At 35.1% G+C, this 25,407-nt stretch overlaps 2 protein-coding genes across 2 annotated transcripts in view; both read left to right on the forward strand.

Annotated features, from left to right (window-relative positions):
- The first annotated feature begins 3,419 nt into the window (after window positions 1-3,419).
- On the forward strand, window positions 3,420-24,680 carry LOC129221429 (tolloid-like protein 2). Its single transcript, XM_054855912.1, has 7 exons — window positions 3,420-3,698; window positions 10,039-10,112; window positions 12,771-12,951; window positions 14,366-14,550; window positions 16,438-16,641; window positions 17,895-18,050; window positions 24,553-24,680. The coding sequence occupies exons 1-7, from the start codon at window positions 3,640-3,642 to the stop codon at window positions 24,612-24,614; spliced, it is 921 nt and encodes a 306-aa protein (XP_054711887.1). The 5' UTR covers window positions 3,420-3,639; the 3' UTR covers window positions 24,615-24,680.
- Window positions 24,634-25,407, forward strand: part of LOC129220814 (uncharacterized) — a 61,676-nt gene continuing 60,902 nt past the window's right edge. Inside the window, exon 1 of the mRNA XM_054855245.1 lies at window positions 24,634-24,758. Within this exon, the coding sequence (XP_054711220.1) occupies window positions 24,686-24,758 (73 nt within the window). The 5' untranslated portion in view covers window positions 24,634-24,685. The remainder of the gene's footprint in view (window positions 24,759-25,407) is intronic.

The following is a 25,407-nucleotide window of genomic DNA, read 5'->3' on the forward strand; positions in this document are numbered from 1 at the left end:
TCTTGTTCAAAATAAATGATCGAATGATGGCTTAAATAATTTGGATAATTTTTGACGTTTTGAACTAAGAAAGCTTCTGACTTATTTTTCAAATAGATTCAGATGTTTGTTTTATATTTCGGTTGAAGAGAACATAATATTCACAACTCCAGCGCTCGAATACGCTACCTTGCGGTGTGATTTACATAACTGCCTAAAAAACTAAAACATTGCATTCCATGTGTGTCTGTTGACGTAAACATAGGCAGTTTGTTATGAGTATTTATTAACGCATTCGATGTGTCTTGGATTGCTTTCAGAAATAGAAAGTGTTTTGTTCCTTAATGTTATTCTCGAGCTCCTCAAAATAATGTTAGTCTTTATTATTTCCCTTTAAAAAGTGAGTTGACTGTCGTACATGGCGTGAAATCCTCAACACATGAAAACTCTGGATTAACAAACTTCGCATCTGCAAGTCTATTCCAAGCATTTTTTTTTTGGAAGAGAATAACTTTATACAAGGTAATTTTTTTTAAATTGTTTTTCGTGAATTTGTAAGAATATGGGTTTTTTTTCCCTCTTAATCTTAAGCTCAAAAGAAGGATAGTATGCAGTATTATCGTAGAACGGAATGAAAAATGTTTAACGCTGAGAATTTTCATCGCCAAAATAGTGCGATTATAGTTTATAATTTTAGTATTGTGCGAGCAAAGAACACTTGCTTGGCGAGATTTTGCATGTCAGTTGTAAACCATTTTTATTTTTTATCATGTGTGGATTAAAATGGTAGAAAGATAACAGAGTTCGATAAGTTTAAAGAAATAATGGAAGATCAGTTAAAAAGAAAACTACCGCCATGTATCCGTGAGAATTTTATTGATGATGCATGACAGAATTAAATCATAATTCAGAAATTAGAAACATACGAAACCAAATGTAAAACAATTAGCGCTAGCCAAACAAAACAAAGAACTTTCATCTTCCTCTTTTGATAACACTGATAAACAAAGGTTTATTTACATGAAATATTTATAGTGTTCATATGGCTACAATAAAAATGTAATTTCATCAAGAATTGATAAATTTTGAATTCAACATCGTTTAAATGGCTGCTTACAACTACGAACTACGGAATTTATATTAATTTCTAATGTTTAGTAATGCTTCTTGAATTCTCATTTCTTTTTACATGGGCCAGAATATCCACAAGACTTTGAAAATTAATTTAAAAAGAATAAAACAAAAAAGTCATGCATACAAACAAAAATTACTAAGCTTATTAGCATTTTCTACGCTACAGCATGCGTTTGTTTTAGTTTTTTCGTCGGCCATTAGAGTGACTGCACTGCCCCCTATAGTCCGTTGGAGTTGCGAATTGATTGCACAAAATTTTTATGTTTTCTAATAAAATATAACAAATCAACTACATTTTAATTTGGAAAAATCAATTTTCTTTTTCTTTCAATCTAGAAAAAAATGGAATATACTTTTCTTCCACCACCTTAAAATTTTTGGAAACTTAGCATCTCCAGTCATGATTTTGGAAAAGCAGCAAGTACAAGAAAATGAAATAAACATGCTCTACACTAGCCCCTTTGGCTACACCCATGCTTACAATCGCGGAAAATTTTCTTTTTTACAAAAAACCTTTTTCTAATAATTTTAGTGAATTTTGAAAGCAACAGCTTTAGTTTTTCAATGCACCATTTTTTTAAAGTTTAAATGTGGATAAAACAAGTTGTGCAAATATATTCATTAAGGTCATAAAATACTTTTAGTAAAATGTCAAAAGTACAATTTAACACATAAATCTTATTGCTTTGATTATTGTTACTAATTAAGCTGATTTTACGGTGACTTTTTTTTGTAGACTTGTTTTGGGCAAACAAGTTGTGAAAATAAAGTCATGAAAATTCTCATATAATACGATTAGTTTACAATGTTGTGCTTATGACATCTAGATTCAAACCTTCATCCGACACTGAGCCAGAATTCTTAAAAGATATTCTATAATGGCTGAATGTGGATAAAAACTTCTGGTTTTGAAAGCGTGAATTTTATTTGAAATCTAGTTTACAGCTATTTTGTTTCATTTTTGTCGGACAAATCCTCTTTTTTTCTTAAATTTTTCCGTTTCTTCTCCAGAATTATAGTCTCACAAACTGATTTGTGGATTCGAATACTGATCTATAAGCAGCAAAACTAATTACTTTTCTCCTATAGTAGCATCCCTTTTTTACTTCCCTTTACAAAAGAGGAAGTATTGTATTCGCGAAAAAAAATTCACTCGAAAATCGGCCTTAATTTCCATTTTTCTCACCCCCGAATGAATGTTGAGTTTTTTTTTTTTTTTTTTTCGACCCGACCACACGTGGATATATGCCTAGGAATGTACAGACACCAGAAATATCCATTTTGATGGCCCCCCGAGTTAATTACAACGAATTTTCTCGTGACGTCCGTATGTACGTATGTATGTGCGTATGTGTGTATGTATCTCGCATAACTCAAAAACGGGATGTCCTAGAAAGTTGAAATTTGGTACGTGGACTCCTAGTGGGGTCTAGTTGTGCACCTTCAATTTTGGTTGCATTTGGATGTTTCTAAGGGGTCTTTTGCCCCTTTTTGGGGGAAATCATTGTTAATTTCGATGCAAACTCAAGTTGTCTTAAAATTTGTCGGACACTTAATGATATATTACCAGTCTTTTGTCACCAGTCGCCAAGTATGGTCACCAACTTGGCGTCAAATTTGGAGATTTTTTTTTTTTTAGTTTGGTTTCAGTTTGGCCACTGTTGGTGATATTTAGAGAGTAAACAATTGAATCACATTAAAATTGCCAATAATGGGGAAATGACATTAAATTGGAGTAAAAGGAAGTCATGTGTTGCACACATCAGCTCGGTTTTTTTTTTTTCTCTTTCTGTCATGTAATGTAAAAACAACCATTGAAGAAATGTTTTCAAAAATCACAAGGAAAAAAAAAAGATGAAATTCTTAATTTTTTTCCTATTTTTTAGGCTTGTTTCGAAATCGGTTTACATTATTCAATTTCGCTACTTTTTAATTTTTTCGCTTTTTAAGTCTTCACCAGTTGCAACTTTTTTGCACTGTAGCTACTCTAAAATTAAAATTTTGCTATATTTCGCACCACCTTACTACATCGTTGATAAGCCGATGAAATATTTGCAGTTTTAGTTATTTTATGAAAAAGAAAGGAATACAAAAAATAAAAGTCGAAATATTTGTCTCCCTGAGGAGAATGTAAGAAACGCGAACGATACCAAAAGTAAGAATTCGGAAAATGCGTGCGTTTCCCAATAAAAAGCAACTCATAACATTGCGTGACGTCACGGGCCGTTTCTCAAACCACCTGTACCGAAAACTCGCCATTTTCCCCCTCCTCTCACCTTTGCAAACTCAGTTCCTGTTTTCGCCTTTTTCATACCTGTTTCTGAGCTGCTGGCTTTTCACAGAAAACCGCGAATTGCGTTAAAAAGATGCGCCGACCTTTTGCGTATTCGACTGCTAATAAAAGGTTTAACTGGAACCGTGAGAAGGAATAAATAATTAAATCGTCTGTCAGTTCTCACTTTCCTCTTTCAGCATGCAGCTGTTGCCACTCCTACTGTATAATATGCCTGATCAAATGTATGACTAATGAAAAGTACTGCGATGAACTTGATCTGCCTGATTTCTGTGGTTCTACTCACATTTCGGTAAGTTTTTTTATGCATTTGATGCATTGTTCTTTTATTTTCATTCAAGGTGAAGAGCAAGAGTTCTAAAGCAAGGTGAAATTTCGGTCAGTGGAACGACAAAAGTTCCCTTTTTTATTTTAAATAACCGCATTTTCCAGTTGAAATTATGCTCGTAGCTACTTAATAAAGCTTTCTGTTTTACATTGAGTGCGCATTAAAATATAATTTTATTGTAATGTAATGAAATGCAGAGTATACTATTATTTACGTTACTTTCAACAGCCTTAGAATGTAAGTCAAGCAAATTTGCCACGAATCTAACAACCGTGCTCTAATTTCTTCATATAGTATTTCTGATTGCGTAATATAAGTTGAATTGGGGCTCTTTTGACTAGAGGCACGTTGGACCGGTTTACACAGCTTTAATACTATTAATATTTTTTATTTTAATTTATGACCAGCAAAACGCCTCAAGTCCTACAAATTCTATGATGAAATCATGATATGGTTATATTGGACGAATTTTCTTTTGCTAAATGAATAATTTTCAGAAATCTGCAACATTTTTTTTTTTTTTTTTTTTGACAATTTGCATTAAGATTCGAGTAACAAATTGAATTCCTCTCCTAAAAAAAGTTCTTTTAGTTCGCAATCATTTGCAGTTTCTTTATTTTTTTTTCATAAGGAACTATTCATATATGTATGATGTCACACTTTTTTTCAACAAATTTGACCCCCTCTCCCTTTTAACACAAAGTGTCTCCTATCACCCAGCAACCTCCCCTCCCTTCGTCCCTTCACGCTGCTTTTCATTACCATGTTATGATTTTTACGAAATGTGTAATGTCACACACTTCTTGCTCCCTCCTTCCTCCTTGTCCAGGGCCGTCGAGAGCCAAGGCGGACCCCTAGTAAGTTTGGTCGCGCCCCCTACCGCCTCACCCCCAGTTAGTAAAACTTATATCACTCTTATTCCGAGGCAGGGCCCCACAAGGGCCGGGCCCCTAGTTTTCGACAAGACTGACATGGCATCTAGTCGGCCTTGCCCTTGTCACAAACCGTCAAAATTTCCCGATCCCCCTCCCCCTCAAGGAGTGACATCAAGGAGTTGTACAAGACTCCTTAAGATAAAAAAAAATATGATACGATTTTTTCGAACCAAGAACCCAGGGTACGTTGGTTGTCCCCCTTTTAAAAGACCACAAAAATGAAAACTTTTTGAGGAATTAGAAAAAAAGGTTCTAGTAATAGTAGCAGCGACGTTGATGAAGACCCAACTTGTACCAATTCTTTAAAAATGTTCATGATTTTGGCACAATTCAAGACGAGTTTAAAGTTGGTCAGCATGCATGTTGGTAAAATTTGCTTTTAAAAAAGCAATCCATTACAGATTAGTAACAATATACATTATTTTGGTTAAATTATTAATATATATTCTCATCAATATACACTACTAATATATACAATATTGATCAGTGAATTTAAACATAGATGAAATACGTTAAGAGATTTGTTTAATAAGATGGAATGAAGAAAAAAAATTGCTTTTTTCCCCAGCAAATGTTTATGATGCAACTGTGCATGAAAGTAGCATACACTACAGGCAAAAAGTATTGCAAGCTTGAAAATTGTAAGAATTTTTCAAGAACAAAACAAAGGAAAAAAATAATAACGATCTTCTTTCAACTCAATTGATATTTTTTAATATCAGTACATTAAATTAGTTTAAGACAAGACATGATTAAGTTATTGAACAAAAATATTATTTAGTTACTGAAAAATAGTATGCAAAAGAAAGAAAAGTTAAAGTTGTCAGAAAAGGGGATCCATTTTGGTTCGCCTAGAATTAAAAATAATAATAATAATAAAAATGGAGTTGTTTCCAAAATTTTAAAAGTATTTTTTTCTGAAACAGCATGCTTAAAAACATAGGATCTGACCATATTTCAAATAATTTGTTTAAGTTTAATATTTTAAAAAAATTTCTTAAATCGGTGCGCTTTCATTGTTTACGTTTCTGTCCTATGACATCACAAATGATGAAATGCCATTCTGTGTTGCCATTCTCAGAGCAAAATATTTGATTCGCACCTTTACTCACGTGTATTGGCAACGATATGGTTGATAGCAAGCGTAGAGGGCAATATTTAATTCGCTTCTTGATTATCATAACGTGGAAATGCAGTGGAAAGATGCGGCGAAGTGCATCAATTGTGAAGTCATAAAGACCACACCTTGTTTGAAAAATTGGACATTTTAAAAATTTAAAAAATTAACTAAAAAATAACTGTTGGGAAAATAAAAGTATTTTCTAGGTGCATGTTATTTCTTTCGCTTATTCTATCAATTTCACCGACTAAAAGTATTACTTTTGACTGAAGGAAACAACCCCATTTCAAGTTCTTCACAAAAGAAAGAACAATTGAAGGTCGCGATTGAACAAAAAGCAGTTAAGTTGATTTTGCCCAGCCTCTGGCTTTAATCACAACAACCTTTCTTTCAGACATGTAAACTCACAATGCTTCGCGGCCTTTCTTTCGGTAGTTCATGATTGCAAACTTAAACTATTGTTTCTTTAAATGTGTCTACGACATTTGCACTTGAAGAAGATCAGGATAATTCAAAAATTAATATAATGACCTTGTAAAAATGATAAATTTTTCGAATTTGCAATGTTTTTGGCCAGTAGTGTATGTTTTATTCTTCCAGAGTCCAGTGTTTGCTCCGGAAGTTGCAGACTTTTATCTTGGCAGGTGTCGTTTAGCACAATATATAAGAATTTTAATGTACCTTAATTTTATTATAAATGTTAAATGACTAGTTTTTTTTTTAGATATAAAAAATCTAGTTGTGTGCTATTGCTGATTATTTATTTGTACTTTTAATTTAAGATGCTTCATCAATAAAATTTAATTTAAAATCTACAGATATTTAAACTTTATATATTTTATTCAAAACATAAAAGAAAATAAGTTAGTTACAATATTGGATTATATTTATTTATTCAATTTGCAACAGAAATCGCTTACGTAATGCAATACAACGTGCCCCATGTGGCAGAACAACGTACACTGAGCATGGTGCACACTGGTCTACTTAATAAGGTTCTGTTAAAAAATTAGCCTAAAAATATTAATAAATGGAACATACAAAAAAAATCTGAAATGATAAGAAATATTTGTTTAAACTTCAAACTTATGGTAGAAAATCAAACTGCTCATTTAGTTTTTTAATGAAATAAAAAAATTAAACGTAGAAAAGCGGATCAACATGCCAAACTCCCTCTTTAATTTTTTTCCTGTGTCAGAAAGGCATTTTCTAGTTTCTAAAACGAGAAGCGATTATAATTAGCATGAGATAAAATAGTCAATATAATTGAAGCTATTTCGTAATACCTTTATAATTACAAAAAAATTTTTAAAAGATCGTCACTGATTGAAAAGACTACGATGTATTTATATGAAATTGAATAGAAACTACACGGCGTAAACATGTCAGGAATTCGTGTCATGTGGAATCAGTGTCGCAATGACATGAAGTGACAACAGAATACAATGCTGGTCTCAGTTGCTCTTGTGACAATAGACTCTTTCCAATAATACATCCAATAATATAATCATTGCTTAGCCGCTAAACTGAAAATAAATACATTAAAAAAGGTAAATTATTTCGGACTAGGTTAAAATTAAAACAGTCAAAACTAATATTTTCGACATGTTAGAAAAAAAAAACTAAATAATCAACTGAAATAAATGATTTGTAATATTTTGAAAAAAAAAAAAGTACCGACTTCAAAACAGCAGCTGGAAATTGCTGTTTGAAGTTAAAAAAAAAAGGTTTATTCTTTGAACAACTTTGATATACTCTTAAATACAGTTTTGAAGTCGGAGCAAAAGCAATAAAATAAAATTATACAAAATCATTTGTCATTTATATTTTAAAGAAAAACCACTCCAAATTAAGAAAGAAACATTTATACCGTTACGCAAATTAGTTGTTATCAATGTACTGTATGAGAATGATATCGAAGGAACTGTGTGGCTCCATTAAAATGTATATTTGTGATTGAATCATGGTTTCGCATGATTCTATCCATTGTTTTTAGTTAAAATGCATTTCAGAAAAAGTATGATGTTACGATCACGAAACTTCACCTTATTTTTTCATACAAATGCTTGTAAGCTCATTTAATTAGAACCATTTAAATAACGTTTACCGGAAAAATTTACGTTTCACACCAATACAACCCTCAAAACCCTTGATTTAAGCCATATTGCAAACTGTTATGGTAGATCTGTACGTCCAGTTGCAAAGAGATCAAAATAAAATACGGAATTCAGTTATTAAGCGTTTGACGAAAAAAAAAATATATTAACTAAATACACAACGCTAATGTTTGTACAGCTTCCAAGTCCCTACATTAATACTTGGTAAAATCACAAGATAAAAAAAAATTATAATAACACAAAAAATGGCATTAATATGACCAATATTCAACGAGATACTAAACGTGACTTTCTTTGTGTTCAATACCACTCTCATGGTAATTTACATATTTTCAGGAGATATAGCGGATTAATAAATTTGATTTCCCTTTTTTTCCCGAACTGTACGAACTTTTGCAGTTTGTTTTTATGCATCACAGTACAACATTTTATATTTGTTTTTCAATAGCAATAAAAATGATCAATATATTTGGTTTTTTTTTCAACAACACTTCACAATTTGTTGCTCTTCTGATAGAGTGTTATGTTCCCGTTAAATATTTTGGAAGATCCTTACTCCATGTGCTAGAATTTTAAGCTGGAATATCTCCTTAAATTTTGGTTGTAAATATTTCTGATATGATTCTTTAGTAACTGTAGGGCCCAAGGGATCTTATGGAAAGTTAGCTTTAGTGTTTTTTTACGTCTAACCTGAGGCACTCCGATGGGAGGTTACGGGAAGTCATTTTTATCTCCCAAGGAATTTTGTTTCACGATTCGGCAAAATTATCACGATCAGCGAGATTTGGAGTTTCATTTGGCAAAACTATCATCGTTCGGCAAAATATGGAGTTCTATTGGGCAAAATTATCATTTTTCGGCAAAATTTGAAATTTTATTCGGCAAATGAAGAATTTCCGCCTTCCCAAAAATTTCAGTTCGGGACTTCCCTGCGTCCAACTTTTGATGTCTTGACTCTGTCTCACTTTGAGCATTTTTGTTATTAAAAGTATGCATTCAGGATTAACTTTTACGAAAAGATAAGTCGTTCAGGTGAAACGTAGGCAGTTTGTTACACAGATTGTGCAAAACAAACCATTTCCATATAACATTGCATGTTTTAAATTGAGAACGCCTACGGCATTCCCACTGTGATTGATCAGGAGAAATGTGTCAGGAGAGTTTCTTCTTCGGTTACTATCTCATTCATGGTATTTTTTCTGACGACAAACTATAACCGAAATGCTATTTTAACTTTTACGGGGCAACTGTTTCGAAATACCCTAGTGGTCGTGTTCAATTTTGAACCATCCGTTTTTTAAAAAAAATTTCTTGTATTGCTATAACAGGAATTATTTTGCTGCTAAAGCTTGACCACGGAGAGATGGCGTGTGAACTTGAAGCGGAAATGGACCACTTCATTTTGTAATAGGTAGGCTCCATCTGTCCGTGGTCAAGTTTTACCTGATAAAATCTTCCCCGTGTTTTCCGAGTCATCTTTTATATTCACGTATGTGTACAAGAATACAAAGTGTTTCAATCAGTTTTGCGAAATGAGAGCGGTGATTGTGCTCTGTTCATCAACTTTAACAGAGACTACAGAACATTTACTATGGAACTACAGAACATTTACTGTGGAACTTTAGGTCACTTTGTTCTCTTATTGACAGAAAAACGCGAGCTGACACATACAATTTTAATTTGTTGCGATAGGTCGGTAAATTTTCAACAATTTTATTTTCTCATGATTCGGTTAGGGGATAAAATATAGAAATAACTGTTTTCAAGCATAAAAACATAGTTCTTGAAGTCTACACTCTGATCTCGGAGTACAACGACTGAAAGTAAACAAGAATGTTTTCAGAAGGTTTGCCGCTATTCCACCTTTGGAGATTTTCTCTTGAAAAAAAAAAAAAAAAAAAAAAACACATACAATAGTATTCGCATTTGCCGTCCGCTTGGTGCCAATTTGTTCTTGTCCAAGCCATACACGTGAATGAGATCGCCAAATGGCGCACTTTTTTGTTTACATCTAGTTTATCTATCTCGTGAATGAAGTTAAGTCACAACTTAAGTGTGTTATTAGTTGTGAAAATAGTTTTAATTTAATGCATTTCTTAAATCCAATGTTTTTATATTGCTTTGTTCTTCAGATATGGAAACGGTGGAAGAGTTGGAATGGCCTCCCACTCGAAGATTATTCAAAGGAATGCTAGACAAGCAGCGAGTAAGTGAGATTTTTCATCTATTATTTTCCAAGAAAGCATAGCAATGACCTTCATGAAGTATCCTCTCACGGAAGGAAAAAAAATCTTCTCAACTCCCCCAACATAGTGTCAGTATTGAGATAGATGATATAATAAGGGTTACAATATTTTCAGTAAGTTATTGCCTTATAACCAAGGCTAAGGCAGAAATACATGAAATACACCGCCAGCTCAGTCATTTCATCCGAGGACTGCAGTTTCGTGCTTATTAGCACTCATCAGTCCGGAATAGGAAGTGTCTGAGCTAGAGGTGGAAAACAACTACCTGGCGGTGTATTTCATGTGGTTATTATACCACATATTATATATAATTATTATCCTGTTATCATAACTCATTTGCACAAGTTATGATAACGGGCGACTGATTGCGGAGACTCCAGGTACGCCCTGCACTCCCACGTGGCGACTTTTTGAAGACCTGATATCTGCACGTTCCCCCTGGGAAAAAATCCGGGGATTCAGGGGAGCATATTATGGATGAATCCTTAATTTTTTTATCCGATACTGAAGTAACATTGATCATGCATTTATTACTTTTTTTTTTTTGCCAAATCACTACTTAATTGATGCTATTTACTTCAGATTGCCAAATTTCTGAAATGTTCATCGTAAAGATATATTGATGAAACCTTTCCTCATGCGCATCGTTCATATAATTCAGTTTTTAAGCAAAATATCCTGGATTAAATAAACAAAATAGAGTTTCATTGATATATCATTCATCAATGATCACAGAATTTCCGTAGGGGTTTTTTGACCAACTGCTTTTAGTTCTCGTCTTCTCTTCTGCTTAGAAATACTTGGAATATACCCTTAAAAGTTTCTTAGATGTTTTTTTCTCTTCCCTTTCATTTTTTTTTTATTTTCAAAAACACTGATTTTTACAATTGCGCGTATTTGAAGGACCGCTAAAAATTTTCTCCTGAACTCTAACTTCTATGTCTTTTGTAAATTTCCCCGTAAGGTATTGGAAAAGCATCTTTGTTCACAGCTTTCACGAAGTTCTTTATTATTCCCAGCAGAATGAGCATGGGTGGGAACAGAAATGGGTGGATCTACTAGAGGCTCATTTAAGGCATTTCTCTTCCCAGAATTTAAGTTCCTTGAAGTCCATCTCAGTTTTATGTATAGTGAGGTTTTCTTTCTCAATCAAGAGTCGAAATATAGAGGGCAGTCGGTCCCATGCTTCTATCTGCAGTGGCGTAGCTAGACCCGACTTTCGGGGGGGGGGTTACTTCTTTTATATATATATATATATATATATATATATATATATATATATATATATATATATATATATATATATATATATATATATATATATATATATATATATATATATATATATATATATATATATATACATATATATATATATATATATATATATATATATATATACATATATATATATATATATATATATATATATATATATATATATATATATATATATATATATATATATATATATATATATATATATAATCGCTTGGAATTTTTTCCTTTTCTTCTTTTTTTTCCTTTCACTTCTCTCTTCTTTTTCTCTTTTTTTTGAGACTAACTTTTCGGGGGGGGGTTTTGTCCCCCAAACCCCCCCCTTAGCTACGCCCCTGTCTATCTGCCAGGAAAAGAGAGCATTAGTGAGATTTTACTACTCTAGTTTGATTCTGAATCTTGAAAACAAGAGCTAATCTCAACTTTTTTTTAGTGATTTTCGCGTTTATCGAGGCAAAATACTTCGGAAAATCTATTTTTGCACCGGGTGCATTTTTGATGTTGAGTAGTGTTACCATCAAGAATTTAAAACACTTATTAAAAAAAAACATTTTGCCTTTCTCTTTTCGTTTCTTTTTTAATTCTCTATCTTGTTATTCATGATTTCATAATCTCATAAAGAAAAACCAATTCCAACCTCTTCACTTCAATGCGGGTCCTTGTATATTTACACCGTTTAACCAGTTCCGATTATCGGAATAACTAACTTCAGTATATCTATAGTGAAATTTCGTTATAACGAACTTCAAGGAACTGCAAATTTTGTTCGTAGTAATGAAATTCAAGTTATGTATTGGAAACTAAGTTGGGCTGAAAATTTATTTCGTTGAAATGGATATTTCGTTGTATTGGTATTCGTTGTAACGGGATTTCACTATTTCTCATTTGAGGCTCTCGTTCTTTACACCAACTGTAAAAGGTTTCAGCCAACGTTTATTACATTGTTTTTACGGTAGCTAGCGTCCGAACTATTGCGAAGGAGTAAAAAGTGAAGAGAGTGAAGCTTTCAAATCTTGAAGCAAAGATCTCAAGTCCCGTGATCTATATTTTAAAGTTAAGTATTGGAAGAAATCAGGATTCTTTCACTCGTTTCACGTAAAACGTATCTCCCATTCATCGTAGTTGAACCGTGTGATTTGGTATCTTTGCCTCAGCGTATCCTAAGCCAATGACCGTACTTGTTCCCTCCAGTTACTACATAACTCCTGTTCTATGGTTCGAATGTGTTAGAAAACGTTGGCTTCAATGAGTTTGTGCTACCCAAACGTCCAAACGTTTGTTCACACTTGTCGACGAATAAGCATAATTGCCCGCTACAAAATATTCATTTCGTTCAACAGATGACGGTTGTAGCCGTAACTTGAGAGTGGGCAGCGGCAGAGGCTTCCTAACGAGCCCCGGTTTTCCCAACAACTACCCGAGCAGCTCTGATTGTAGATGGCTGCTTACAAGTTCCAGGAAAAATGGCAACATCACGCTCAAGATCCATTCGCTGGCTATGGAGGAGGACACCAACTGCAGGTAAGTGTACATTCCCCTTCCCCCACTCGAAAAAAAAAAAAAGCTAAACGTCTTGTGTAAGTATAAGTAATGCAGAACAAGTAATGATTAGTCTTCTTGTGACACCCGCCTGGGCGTTCCGATGAGAGGTCACGAGAGGTCACTGTGATCTCACAAAAATTTCCTATTCGGCAATTTAGTCTGACGATTCGGCAAAATTATTATCATTTGGCAAAATTTGGAGTTATAGAAAAATTATCTCATTTGGCGAAATCAGGAGTTCCATTCGGCAAATCGAGAATCTCCGCTCTCCCAAGAATTTAATATTGAGGCATCCCTGAACACCCGTCAAATTCATTGAAATAGGCCTGAAGGATGTCTTGTGTAACCAGCGCCATTGAGGGCTATAAGATAGAAAAAATGATAATTAAATAAAGATGGCATATTTCAAGAAAATAAAAGAAATTTAAAGATCAAATCTCATATCCGATACTTCACGAATAGCAGTAAATATATGTTCAATGCTTTTTCTTTTTTTGCTGATTTTGAGCAATAAAAAATAAAATAATTTTTAATAAAAAGTAATTTTGAAGATTTACTTGCTGCTTCACTTATTGCATGTAAAGCAGGAAAACAAATTTCGATTCTGAAACCTTCACCTGATAATTTCGCCACAGCACTCGTTGCTTGATTTCAGCCACTGTCCTCAACTGTTACCTTGAAATCAGAACCACCGTTGAGGTTCGTTTATGTATAGGTAGTTCAGACTTAAAAGGTGTAATGTATAGGTAGTATAGAGTTAAAAAAATAAATAAAATGAAATATTAGGCGGGTGTATATTATTGCTAATGATGAGGGTAAAAAATCAGTCCCATTAAAAAAGTGCGCATTTAGTTTTTGTTTTAATTTGTCATTTAAAACACTAATAAATTTTCCATTTTTATTGAAATGAAGCGTTGTACATCAATGACGATTTTATGCCAATTATACTTCATAATTCATTGACTACAACTAAATCTGCCCTTGAAACAATTCGCAACTCCAGATTTCGAATACGCTACCTTGCGGTGATTAAAAATACTATAGAGAAAGGTTAAACATTCCATTTCACGTGTTCTCTTTGGGATAAACTACAGGCTTTAGACAGTTTATGATGTAATGTGATTTCAGAAGAAAAGAAAATAAAACTTCCTACAAACACGATAAAAAATTACTGACATTCGCTAAGCTTCAAAGCAAGTTACAAGTTACGGCATTTGTTTGCTTTACCTTTTTCATCCACCATTAGAAAGTGACTGCAGCGCCTCCTATAGTTTACTGGAGTTGCTAATACTTTTGACTCAAATTTCGACTCCTCTAAAGACTTTGTAAGTGTCTAACTAAGATTATTTTAAGGTGAGGCATTAGAAGATAATGGTGGTATCGTTCATTTCAGACTGGACTACTTGCAGGTATACCTGGGGTCCAACGGCTTGGCTCCTTCGCTGGGCCCCTTCTGCGGGCAAATCAGCAACCGAATCCTCAAGACCAACTCTTCCCAGGTACTCGTGGTCTTCCACTCCGATCCTGTCAACGAGTACAAAGGATTTTCCCTCGAGTATTACGCTCAAGTGGGTGGAGGTGAGTTTCTGCAGAAGTAACGAAATACAGTCTATTCTCGAAGAATCGGGTTTCTGAAATCCGGAAAATCTAAAACAGGACGATCTTTCTAATTTTTAAACATTTAATTGTTTTTTGACAATTAATGTATTTAAAAAAAAATTTTTACAAAATTTCTCTTATTGGAATATTTGTGTATATCACTTTTATCAAATTTGAGGAAAAGATTTTAGTAACGAAATAAATTCAATGAAACAGTAAACGATCTTCGACCTGTTTTTTACACCCTCTCTTTGTTTTAAGAAATAAAAAATATTGTATTCCATACTATACTACATTGATTTCATTGTTGTTTTCATAGTTAATTTAAGTTTGCTGTTCCATTAATAACTATGCTTACTAAAGAAAGTACCTACTTTCTAATTTTGTTCAATACATTATTGTACATTTTAGCGTTTGGTTCATTCAAATATTACTTTCATATACTTTTTATATGCTTTTGCTAATTGTGATTTTTGGAAGATTTAGCTTTTTAAAAATTATAATCAGCATTTAAAAAAATAAATAATAAAATATTAACCACCAATATTATTAATAATATTATTAATATACTAGCTGCGTCGCCTGGCGTTTTACGGGATACCTCAAAAATGAAAGAGATGTCAAGTTGATGTTTTTGTAATACTCTGACATCAGTTTCGAACGCGTTAAGGTTTAAATAAATATGTGTAATGCAGGGTTTGTAAAACATCAGTAAAACATATTTCTGGAAAAAATCTCATTAATGTTAATAATAGTTGTCAATGATGTAAATTATGACTATTTTCAATGAGCACAAAAAATGAAAATATATGAATTATCAACTAAAATCCATGCTCACGTTAAACTGAATTGCATCTATAGACTATATCCAAAATATTCATATCTACAATAACAATTTGCTTTTTACATAAAACGACACATATTGCTTGGTTGATTACGTGAAATTAAAGCATAAAGATTCATGATTGCATTCCTTTAATACTAATACATCAGCGTCCAATTAAGCTTTAGTTAAAATCATTAAAAGTAAACTTTTTTAGTTCTGGAACTTCTGTTTCATAAAAAGAAATCTAACCAATCCTAATTTAATATGTTCTATTAAGTATACAAAATGTATTCTAAACATTAAAAGTAAGAGGAAAAAGAGAGTTATTATAATTCGAAGACTTACCTATTCTGGAGAAATTCAAAATGCGAAGGAGAAAAGTCCAAGAAAATAAGCATAATTAGTCGCACATCCTAAATTTACCAAAATATGAGGCTGGTAATGGTAAGCTTACACTAATAAATGAACATAACTAAAGAAATTACTTTCAATGCTGAAAAGAGTTAAGAACGTTGGTTACAAAAAAAAATTTTAAGGCAGGCGATAAACAAAGGTTTTGATCGAATAGAGTAACCGGTTAACTCGGTTGATTGCTTTGATGATGTCAGTTCTACTGAAAAAAAAAAATTAAAATATTACTTGTTAACACATTAAAATGGCAACAGAAAGAAATAAAAATCCCTGAGTAGTGTAATGTTAATTGACGTTTTAATAACATCCCCGCTAATTAAAGTCGTACAATTACGAGATTGGTCTTATTGTTTTTTCTTCGGAAATTTTCAAATCCATCGGTTCTTCGCTCGACACTCGAATCACAGCAATTCTCGAGAACACCAAGCTGTAGCTTTTTGTTTACTGAAATAGTAATAGCTTTGTTGCTAGGTCAACCACGTTCTTCGTTTGAATTTTTATGCTCTCCTAAAAAGTAAGAGTACAATGACTTACATTCTTCCAGATCTGAGATTCTTATGCAGAGATTAAACATACTGAACCCAAAACTTATTTCCTGCAGCTTTCGTTAAGGTTTACTCTTTTTTTAGGGTGCGACAAACTGTTCGCCGAAGATTCGGGCGAACTCCAGACTCCGAGTTATCCCAATAACTACCCGGACAATGCCGACTGTTGGATGACCATCACTGTCACTCCTGGTAAGCAAATCTCCTTGACGTTCGACGTCGTGGATCTCGAGTTTGATGAGAAATGCAACTTGGATTATGTGAATGTATTCGATGGCTCAACGGAAAGTAAGTGGCATATTTATTCAACATCAAATGAATTAAATTTTACCTTAAATAATTGGCAATATTATTGAGCAAAATTGATGAAAATCATGAATAACTAATGTTATTATCATGGAGTCTATAGGTTGGTTATTATTAAGTATGTTAAGTGAATCCTACGCTTTGAAACTAAAATTTACCCCTGTTAATGTCAGCTCAACGGTTGCTGTGATGATATTCTGGGGAAAATTGTTAAGTTTTAAATAGTAATAAAGGCTATTTGAAAGCTGGAATATGATGAAGAAAAAATGTATTTAAAATTTGTAATTGTAGCTGTATTAACCCTGTAAACTTTTACTTTTATTTCTTAAATTGAAATTTTCAATCGTCCTCAGGTTTTTTTTCGTTAAAAATAACCAAGCTACAGAATGTTGTAAAAAATTTTATGATATGCAGAAAATATAGGGTAGACTGACTACGACCAGTCAAGTAACACATTCCATTGAAAGAACTGTCGTAATTTGTTTCATAAAGTATGGGTTCAAAAGTCTTTTTCTTACTTTATTTATTTATTTAATTTCTTTTATTCATTTAGTTTATCTTTTTTTTTTCTTTTTTGTCTGAATTGGAAACAATAGAATCCATCAATACAATTTCAAAAACAAAACGACGAAGAAATCTTTTGTTTGTCCACTGGTTAGACGTGAGTTGTTACACTTTTCATTTAAGTACCTCAAAATACCTACAGAAAAACCATAGAAGTTTGCCCAGTTTTTCTTTATAAATTCGCATTTCAACAAACATGCTTTTGCTGTCCAAATGCTAGGTTTTTTTTTTTATGAATTTCTGAAAATGAAATTGGGCTTAAACGCTCATTTACTAGTCAGGGTACCCTATGAGCTGACGTTTTTTAATTGATTAAAAAAGGAATTTTAAACTTGAATCGTAACAGAATATCGTATTAAATTGCATCGCATTCCGTCTCGTCTTTCTCTTATGGCAGTGTAACTCACTTCACCGGTTTGATTGAAATACGTTTTCCAATTTCCTCAATTCCATTGATTGGATAAACTGCTTTGCTCTAACGACACACTTTCATCCCAGCTATTTCGATATGCATTCCTGCCTCTTTTTTGTCCCGTGATATTTCCATTTCGCTCTTATTCATTCTACGCTTACACAAAATCATCCCAACTACACTCTGATATGTATTATCTATCCATGTCTTTTTTCGTTGCATATGTTAATCCACAATTCACCACTTATTCGTCCTTCAGATTCAACCTTGCTCGCTCGATTCTGTCATGGCATTCAGAAGTTCGAATCGACGGGGAACTCCCTACTCTTGCACTTTCATTCAGACGAGACCTACAACAAAAAGGGTTTCCATGCCAAGTACGAAGCAATTGATCGGAGATTGCAACCTGTAGGAGGTAAGTAAACATCTGTAAGGTTTAATTGCTGTTTGCTTCCTATGCCCTTTAGTTTGGAATTCCGATTCATACAACATGTGTCATTCTTATTTAGTTGGATTTAATAGCTTCATCGCTTTATAATAAAAATATGGGAGGAACTTGAAATGAGATCTCTAAAGCTACAGTGGGGTTGCTGGTAATTGGCTGCTAAGATGCAAAGAGAGGAAAGTCTTTGCTTTTTGGAGGTTGACAGCATAAGTACTTTTGCTATAGACTTATGGCGTTAACTAGAACATACACTCCTGTTTTTGAAAATTGCAACACCATGAGGGAAGCATCATAGTTGAATGAAATTTAATACACAGTGGAGTGGTAATGGTACAAACAAATTATTACATTTTCAAACCAAACAAACGATAAAAAGAGATAGAAATTAGTATTTTGTTCGACCACCACGCGCTTCAATAAGAGCTGCTACACGACTCGGCATGAAGTGAAACAAAGTTTGAATATCTGCCTGCGGAAGAGTATTCTATATTGTGTGTATGCGCAACCAAAGTTCGTCTATCGAAGCAACAGGACGAGTATCGCGAGCGAGACGCCGCCCAAAGAAATCCCACACACGTTCAATCGGTGACATATCCGGGGAATATGCAGGCCAAGGAAGAAGCTGTACCTGCTGCGAATCAAGGTAGGATTTGACAGTCCTGGTGACATGTGGACGGGATTATCCTGCTGGAATACAGCCCCTGGGATTCCTTGCAGGAAAGGAATAGCTTGGGGCTGTAAAACTTCGTTTATGTATCGGATACTGCTCAAATTGCCCACAATTCGTAGCAATTGTGATCGTCAATGATATGCTATGGAACCCCAGACCATAACTCCGGGCGTTCGTCCACTGTGGCATTCGATAATGCACTCCGGAATGTGCCATTCACCATAGCGCCTGACACGAATTCGGACATCATGGTGCCACAAATTGAAGCGGGATTCGTCAGAAAAGACGACCTGCTGCCAATCAGCACGTCAGCTCCTATGAACATTGGCCCATTGTAGCCGCAGGCGGCGATGGTTTTGCGTGAGAGGAATCCTGTATAAAGGAATCCTTGAGCGCAGCCCACGCTGCAGCAGACGTCTCCGAACTGATGAAGCACACAATGAAACACCTGTAGCTGTTGACCACTGTGCTACCAATTGTCTAGAATAAGCTGTGCGGTCCATCAGCGCCATACGCACCAGGTGTCTGTCATCGCGAGCTAACGTCGCATTTTGGGGTCCACTCCCGGATTTCCCAGCTGTCCAACCCTCGTCCGTCCACTGCATCCAAACACGCATGATTGTGCTGCTGTTACGCTGCACACGAGCGGCTACTGCACGATAAGACAATCCAGCTTCACGAAGGCCGACGATTCTGCCCCGTTCAAACTCCGAAATTTGCTCAAATTTCGCTCTCTTTCGTCGAAGAGGCACAGTAAAGATTCAGTTAATGTTTACTCTAGCATATAACCACCGATAATTATACACGCCTCGCTACAGCCGTCAATTTATATTCGGTTCGATACGCCGTTCAGAGGGCGTTGCTCAGCATACGCATGCGCTATCGGTCTGCAATTATAATCATTTGCATATCATGCTCTACTTTACATTTCCTGCAATTTTCAGCTCACCCGCGTAAGTCCTTCGTGGTGTTGCAATTTTCACAAACAGGAGTGTATATAACAGCATTGTTGTTAACATCGTAGCTTATTGTGAGTTGACAACAGTAGTATAGATTCCAAGAGTTGAGACCTCAACAAAAATTCTTAAGCCAAGAGTAAGAACGTTTATGGTAAAGCTGGATTGTGCTTCTAAGTACTTCCATGTAATTTTCGTGTTAAGTGTCAAGACACCCTATCTAACTGGTTCAAAACGTATCAGGGGGTCCCTCAGGGATCCGTCCTTAGCCCAACTCTGTTTTCATTGTTTATGGCTGGATTCGAAAGTATCATCGCTCCGGAGTGTGATGTCGGAATATTTGCCGACGACATTGTGCTGTGGTGCTCTGGCCCTGATGTGAAAAATATTGAATCGACCTTAAACGCTACGTTAACGGATGTGTGGAAGTTTGCAAACAACCACAAACTGAATTTTAACGTCACTAAATCATATGTTGGACTTTTTACCACCAATAAACACCTGTACTCGTACCACCCCCAAGTCCTCTTTCAAGATCAGCCTCTTTCATATGTTAAACATCCAAAGTACTTGGGCTTTGTTTTAGATCAGGAGATTACGAGCAATGGACACATCTCAAATCTGGTGATCAAGAGCCGTAAGAGACTGAATATCCTTAAGTACATCTCTGGCAGAGACTGGGGTGCTGACGCCAAAACACTCAGATCAACATACATTGCACTAATCAGGCCTATCCTTGAGTATGGATTCCCGGTATACTTCTGCGCCTCGACATCTAACTTTCTCCAGTTGGAGAGAGAGCAATTGAGTGCAGCTCGCATCATAACAGGCCTAAGAAACAGCTGCCCAAATGATATAGTACTTTATGAGGCTAATCTCCCTCCCCTTGGCCTCGTTAGAAACTCGAAACTGGTGAAATACTTCAACAAACTAAAAAGCTATGAAAATCAGAACCGTACATCTGAATATCTGTCCAGCTGGAGTAGCAACCAGAGACTCAAAAGGAATAGCCCACTTGGTCTGGCCGACAAACTGGATATTATATCCCATTCAGTGGAGTACTCATCTCTAACACCCTGTGTTAGTCCGACTGAGGGACTCCTTGGAGTTCACTTCCACTCTGAACTACCGTCTCAAACCAACAAAAACTCTGATGTCCCTGAATATCTACGACAACTGGCTCTGGAGGTCATAAATAGCATCCCGAGTTACTCTACTCTTATTTATACAGATGGGAGTAAAGACGAGTCAAATCATACTGGGAGTGGTATATATATTGTGAATCCTTCTGTACGTCTCTCTCGACGCAACCCAGACCACTGCTCGGTCTTTAAGAGCGAATTAATAGCTATTAAGGAGGGTTTAAATCAAATTCTCCACTCCACAGACTGTAGTGACATCTGGATTCTTACAGACAGCCGTAGCTCAATTCAACATCTACAGGACTGGAACCAAGTGAATGACCTAGTAAGCATTCAAATCATCAATATGCTTAAAACTATTTCAAAGCGAAGAGACGTCCACCTTCAGTGGATCCCCTCCCACGTCAACATTCCGGGAAATGAAACCGCGGATGCTTTGGCAAAAAGAGGCTGCTCTGAGATGGCCACGACTGATTACGACCTAACCTTTGAAGAAATTTTCTCTGCGGCGAAAAATAGAGACCGGCATGTCTGGCTAGCTCCTCCAGCTCATTCTTGGTACAGTAGACCAAAACCAGGAGGTGCATTACGTTTCAAGGCCGACAGACAGGACCAAACGGCCATCTCAAGACTCTTCAGTGGGCACCTGAAATGCATGTCATTTGAATCCGGCCGTAAAGTCTTCCCAACGTGTCCCAAGTGCCATTTGCTGCCGGCCTCCCCGCAACACCTACTGGATTGCTTGGGGCTCACTCTTGAGGATGTCCGCGACAACCCACTCCTGGTGCTCGACTTTGCGAGGGTGCATGGAATTATGGATTTGATATAGCTGTCGCTAGATCCTGAAGGATTGGACACAACAACAACAACTTCCATGTAATTTTCTGATTAGGTCGTACCGTAAATTTTTCTCATTCCTTGCGGTTAATAAAGTGGATAGAAAGCTATGGATTTTCCGGGTGGCGTTGCCTATTCCAAGTGAAGGCAATAACCTGTTTTCCTTGAAGATGAAGTGATATTGATGGTTCGCCGTCAAAGATAGATTCCTTGGTAAGTACTCTGAGAACTTGTGTAGCGTTCACAGGTCGTGCACCTCACAGTAATGGGAATACCCAGGCTCTAAGGGCAACATTACATGAAATAAGTTGAATGCAAAGTTCTACAGAACGGAAAAAATTATTTCTTTTGCACCTCTGTTTTATTTCTTTCACTTGTCCAATGCCTCACCCTAATTCAGCTATCGTTTTTCAAACATAATAGTGATCCTTTTTGCCACCATCATGTAACTGTTATTATCAGCAATTAATTGATTACGTCCTACCAAATGTTTTCGGGTACGTAGGGGAGGGTGGCCTAAAGCGGGTAGGTTTTCGAAGAACGCTCGAAAATTGTAGTTTTTGGATTTTAATCGCAACAATTTCGGTTTTATTTCCTAGCAGAGTTCTTGAACTTCAAAATAAAAAGTGATTTTTGTATTATTTCAAACCCAATATTTATTTATTATCAAACTTAACAAACATGTGAAAAACCCGCTTTGTCCTACCATTGAGCCCAAAGCGGGTAAACTTAACTAATTGTGGTTTGGTACATTTTCCAATCAAATATGAAGTTATAAATGATTAAAATAGTTGACCTGCTACCTGCCATTATATTAAAAAAATGTAAAACAGTTGTGCTATCCAATTTAAAGTCAGTACATTTGTTTATAAAACATAAAGAAATAACTGAGTTAATTAATAGACTAATTAACTGTGCCATCCTAAAAAATAACTTTTGAAAGTTATATTTATCCTATTGAAAGAAAATCTAAGTCGGCACACGAGTCAAGAAATTTTAAATAACTATATGATTAAATCCTATACCCGCTTTGCCCAAAGGCACGTTTTTTATTTCAATAATTATAACCTTAAATTAGTAATTAAAGAAAAAACGGAATGGCCATCGTAGATTATAGTTGGATAGTGTTAGAATACACTGTTAAAACTACAGGTTGCGTTTGGCACCTGTCAGGGGTGAAACGCTTGTTCACCAGCGACACCCGATAGAGAGCCGAAATTGCACCCTTAGCAAGGGTGAAAAACTGACTCCCTTCACCCAACGTGCACCGTAGGTGAAAAGATGGTACCCTAGGTGAGAAAAATGGCACCTTTATTGCTTCCTATAGGGATTCCCCCCCCCCCCCGTGTTGTGTGCGTTTTTGAATACAATTGTGTTTTATTTATTTTGATTTATATATACGAAGGCATTTGATCACATTTCAACTTTCGAACATAGTTTACAAGTGTTCATGACTTTAATTTGTCTGTTCGTGCACTAACTTTCTTATGTTCACACTTGAATTGCTCAGTAATTAATATGTTGTTGACAATTTTTACTATAATCCGTACCGAAATTGAACAGGGAAGGTATTTATCAATCATTTGCCGGAACAACCAGAAATATTGGGTAACATTAGATTAGAATCATAGGAAAATAAAAGCGTTTCATAAACGTTTAAAATTTTAATCGAGCGTAACTTATCAATACTTATTATAAGATTCGATATTTGAGTATCCTTATGCGTACAAGATAAATACTAATTTAAAAGCCCTTCTTTCCAATGTCAAGTTTTCCGTCAGATTAAAAATAAAAACGAGCAGATAACTACATTAGCTTCATGCAATAACGCCTGAGAAAGATACGTTAACCAAAACACGATGTGAAACTCATGAGTCAAACGCTAAGTGAGAGATTTCTTTTCACGCAGTTTTTTTTTTTTTTTCCCCTCCGCCTTTGCTGCTCTGTTCGTTTCCACTACGTAATTTCATTGAGAAGAAATAGACATTGGTATATAGGCTGTTTACGTCGATGCATTTTTGTTCCGGAATTAGCAATTCAATTATCAGCTGATTTAAACGTTTTTATTTTTAATGTTGTTGTTCAAGATAGTACTGATAGATAGTTTTAGGTAACAGTTTTGCAGGATATAAATAACAAGACATTAAATGTTTAATAAGGTAAACGGAAACAATAAGAGTTGTCAACATACTTTAAACACTTTAAATATGTTCGAAAGTTCTGAGAGCTACAACATGATCAAATGCCTTTACTTACGCGAGATTTCGAAGATTAATCCACGAAATTTTCAGTTTTGTACTTCATTCTATGTGAAAGTAAATTTCGTTGCAACTTCCTTCCTTCGCCATTCAAACTGGAGTTGTCGTTGGACGATAAGTCAGAGCGCATGCGCAAGGAGTCGCTCTCCTATTGAATGGTCTTTTATCACTTTTGTTGACGTCGTTCACCCACTGAGGAACCAAAAGCACCTTAACGACACTTCCTAGCCTCTGTTTCACCCAGAGGCACCGTTTTTTCACCCTTGGGTGAAATTCTTTACCCCCTGTGGAACTCCTGATTTTAACAGTGTAAGTTAATATTATTGACAATCAAAAAAATAAGCTGGTCTTTGAATAATCACAAGTTACAAAACTTCATTTTTTTAAAAAAATATCATTTTTTTAATATTAAGCCTGGTTGCGCCATGCCACTTCACTGCTGCTTCGCTAGGATTGATAATAACTCGGGGATGTTCGGGTAAACACGGCATACGTATTCATCGCCGCTAACACACCATGGGGGAGCATACGAAGGCCTACCCACTTTGGGCGACCTACCCGCTTTGGGCACCCTCCCCTATTTGTTCAATAACTTATTTCTTCTTTCAGATTGTTTATGGCAACGTGAAGAGTGGAATGGTAGCGTGGGCCAGCCCAAACTACCCAAATAAGTATCCTGAGTCGTCTGAATGCGTTATTTGGTTAATAGCCCCACCGGGTCATTGGATATCCATAGTTTTCGATGCCTTCAGTCTCGAACCCGAGGACAACTGCGCAGCCGATTATCTGCAGATCAGAGAGGGGGCCGATTGCTGGTAAGACGATTTCTCTCTAAGGGCAAGAGTTGAAAGAGGAGTACGTAACATGCTTTCCTTCTGCCTGCAAAATTCTGCATGTATATATAACCCCCCCTCCCGTCGCCATTTTTTTTAAGGTTTTAACTTTTTTAGGAGCGTAGGTGAAATTTCAACAATGCAAATATTAAAACCGAAGTACTGTCATATTTATTCGATCACTTGATGCCAAAAATGAAAAGACAAATTCAACGTCAGCAAAGTTTTCGTAGAACCCCATCTTAAACTATTGGCAATATTTGTATCGAAAATCTGTAAAAGTTTCTTCAGCGGTTTGCAACAAAGTAGGAGTGGTTAAAATGCTACTCTTCTCATTATGTTGCACTTTTTATATTTTGTTAAACATATAATTTGTTTATTTATTGTTATTACAATACCAGATTGAAGGTACCATAACATGGAATTTTTTCGTTTGAAAGTGAATTTTTTTATGCGTACCAAGCTCTATTTTCACACATACAGGTGTTAGATTTTTTCAATTTGCAATAGCTTTTTTTAACCAAACATACTTTTTAACCTTTGTCCATTTAAAATAATTTTAACTGCACGTAAACAATCAATAAAATTAATCAAAAAAAAAAAACTATTATAATCGTTATTAGTAGTAGTA

The sequence above is a fragment of the Uloborus diversus genome, chromosome 4 (assembly GCF_026930045.1).
Source record: "Uloborus diversus isolate 005 chromosome 4, Udiv.v.3.1, whole genome shotgun sequence".
Classification (NCBI taxonomy): Eukaryota; Metazoa; Arthropoda; class Arachnida; order Araneae; family Uloboridae; genus Uloborus; species Uloborus diversus.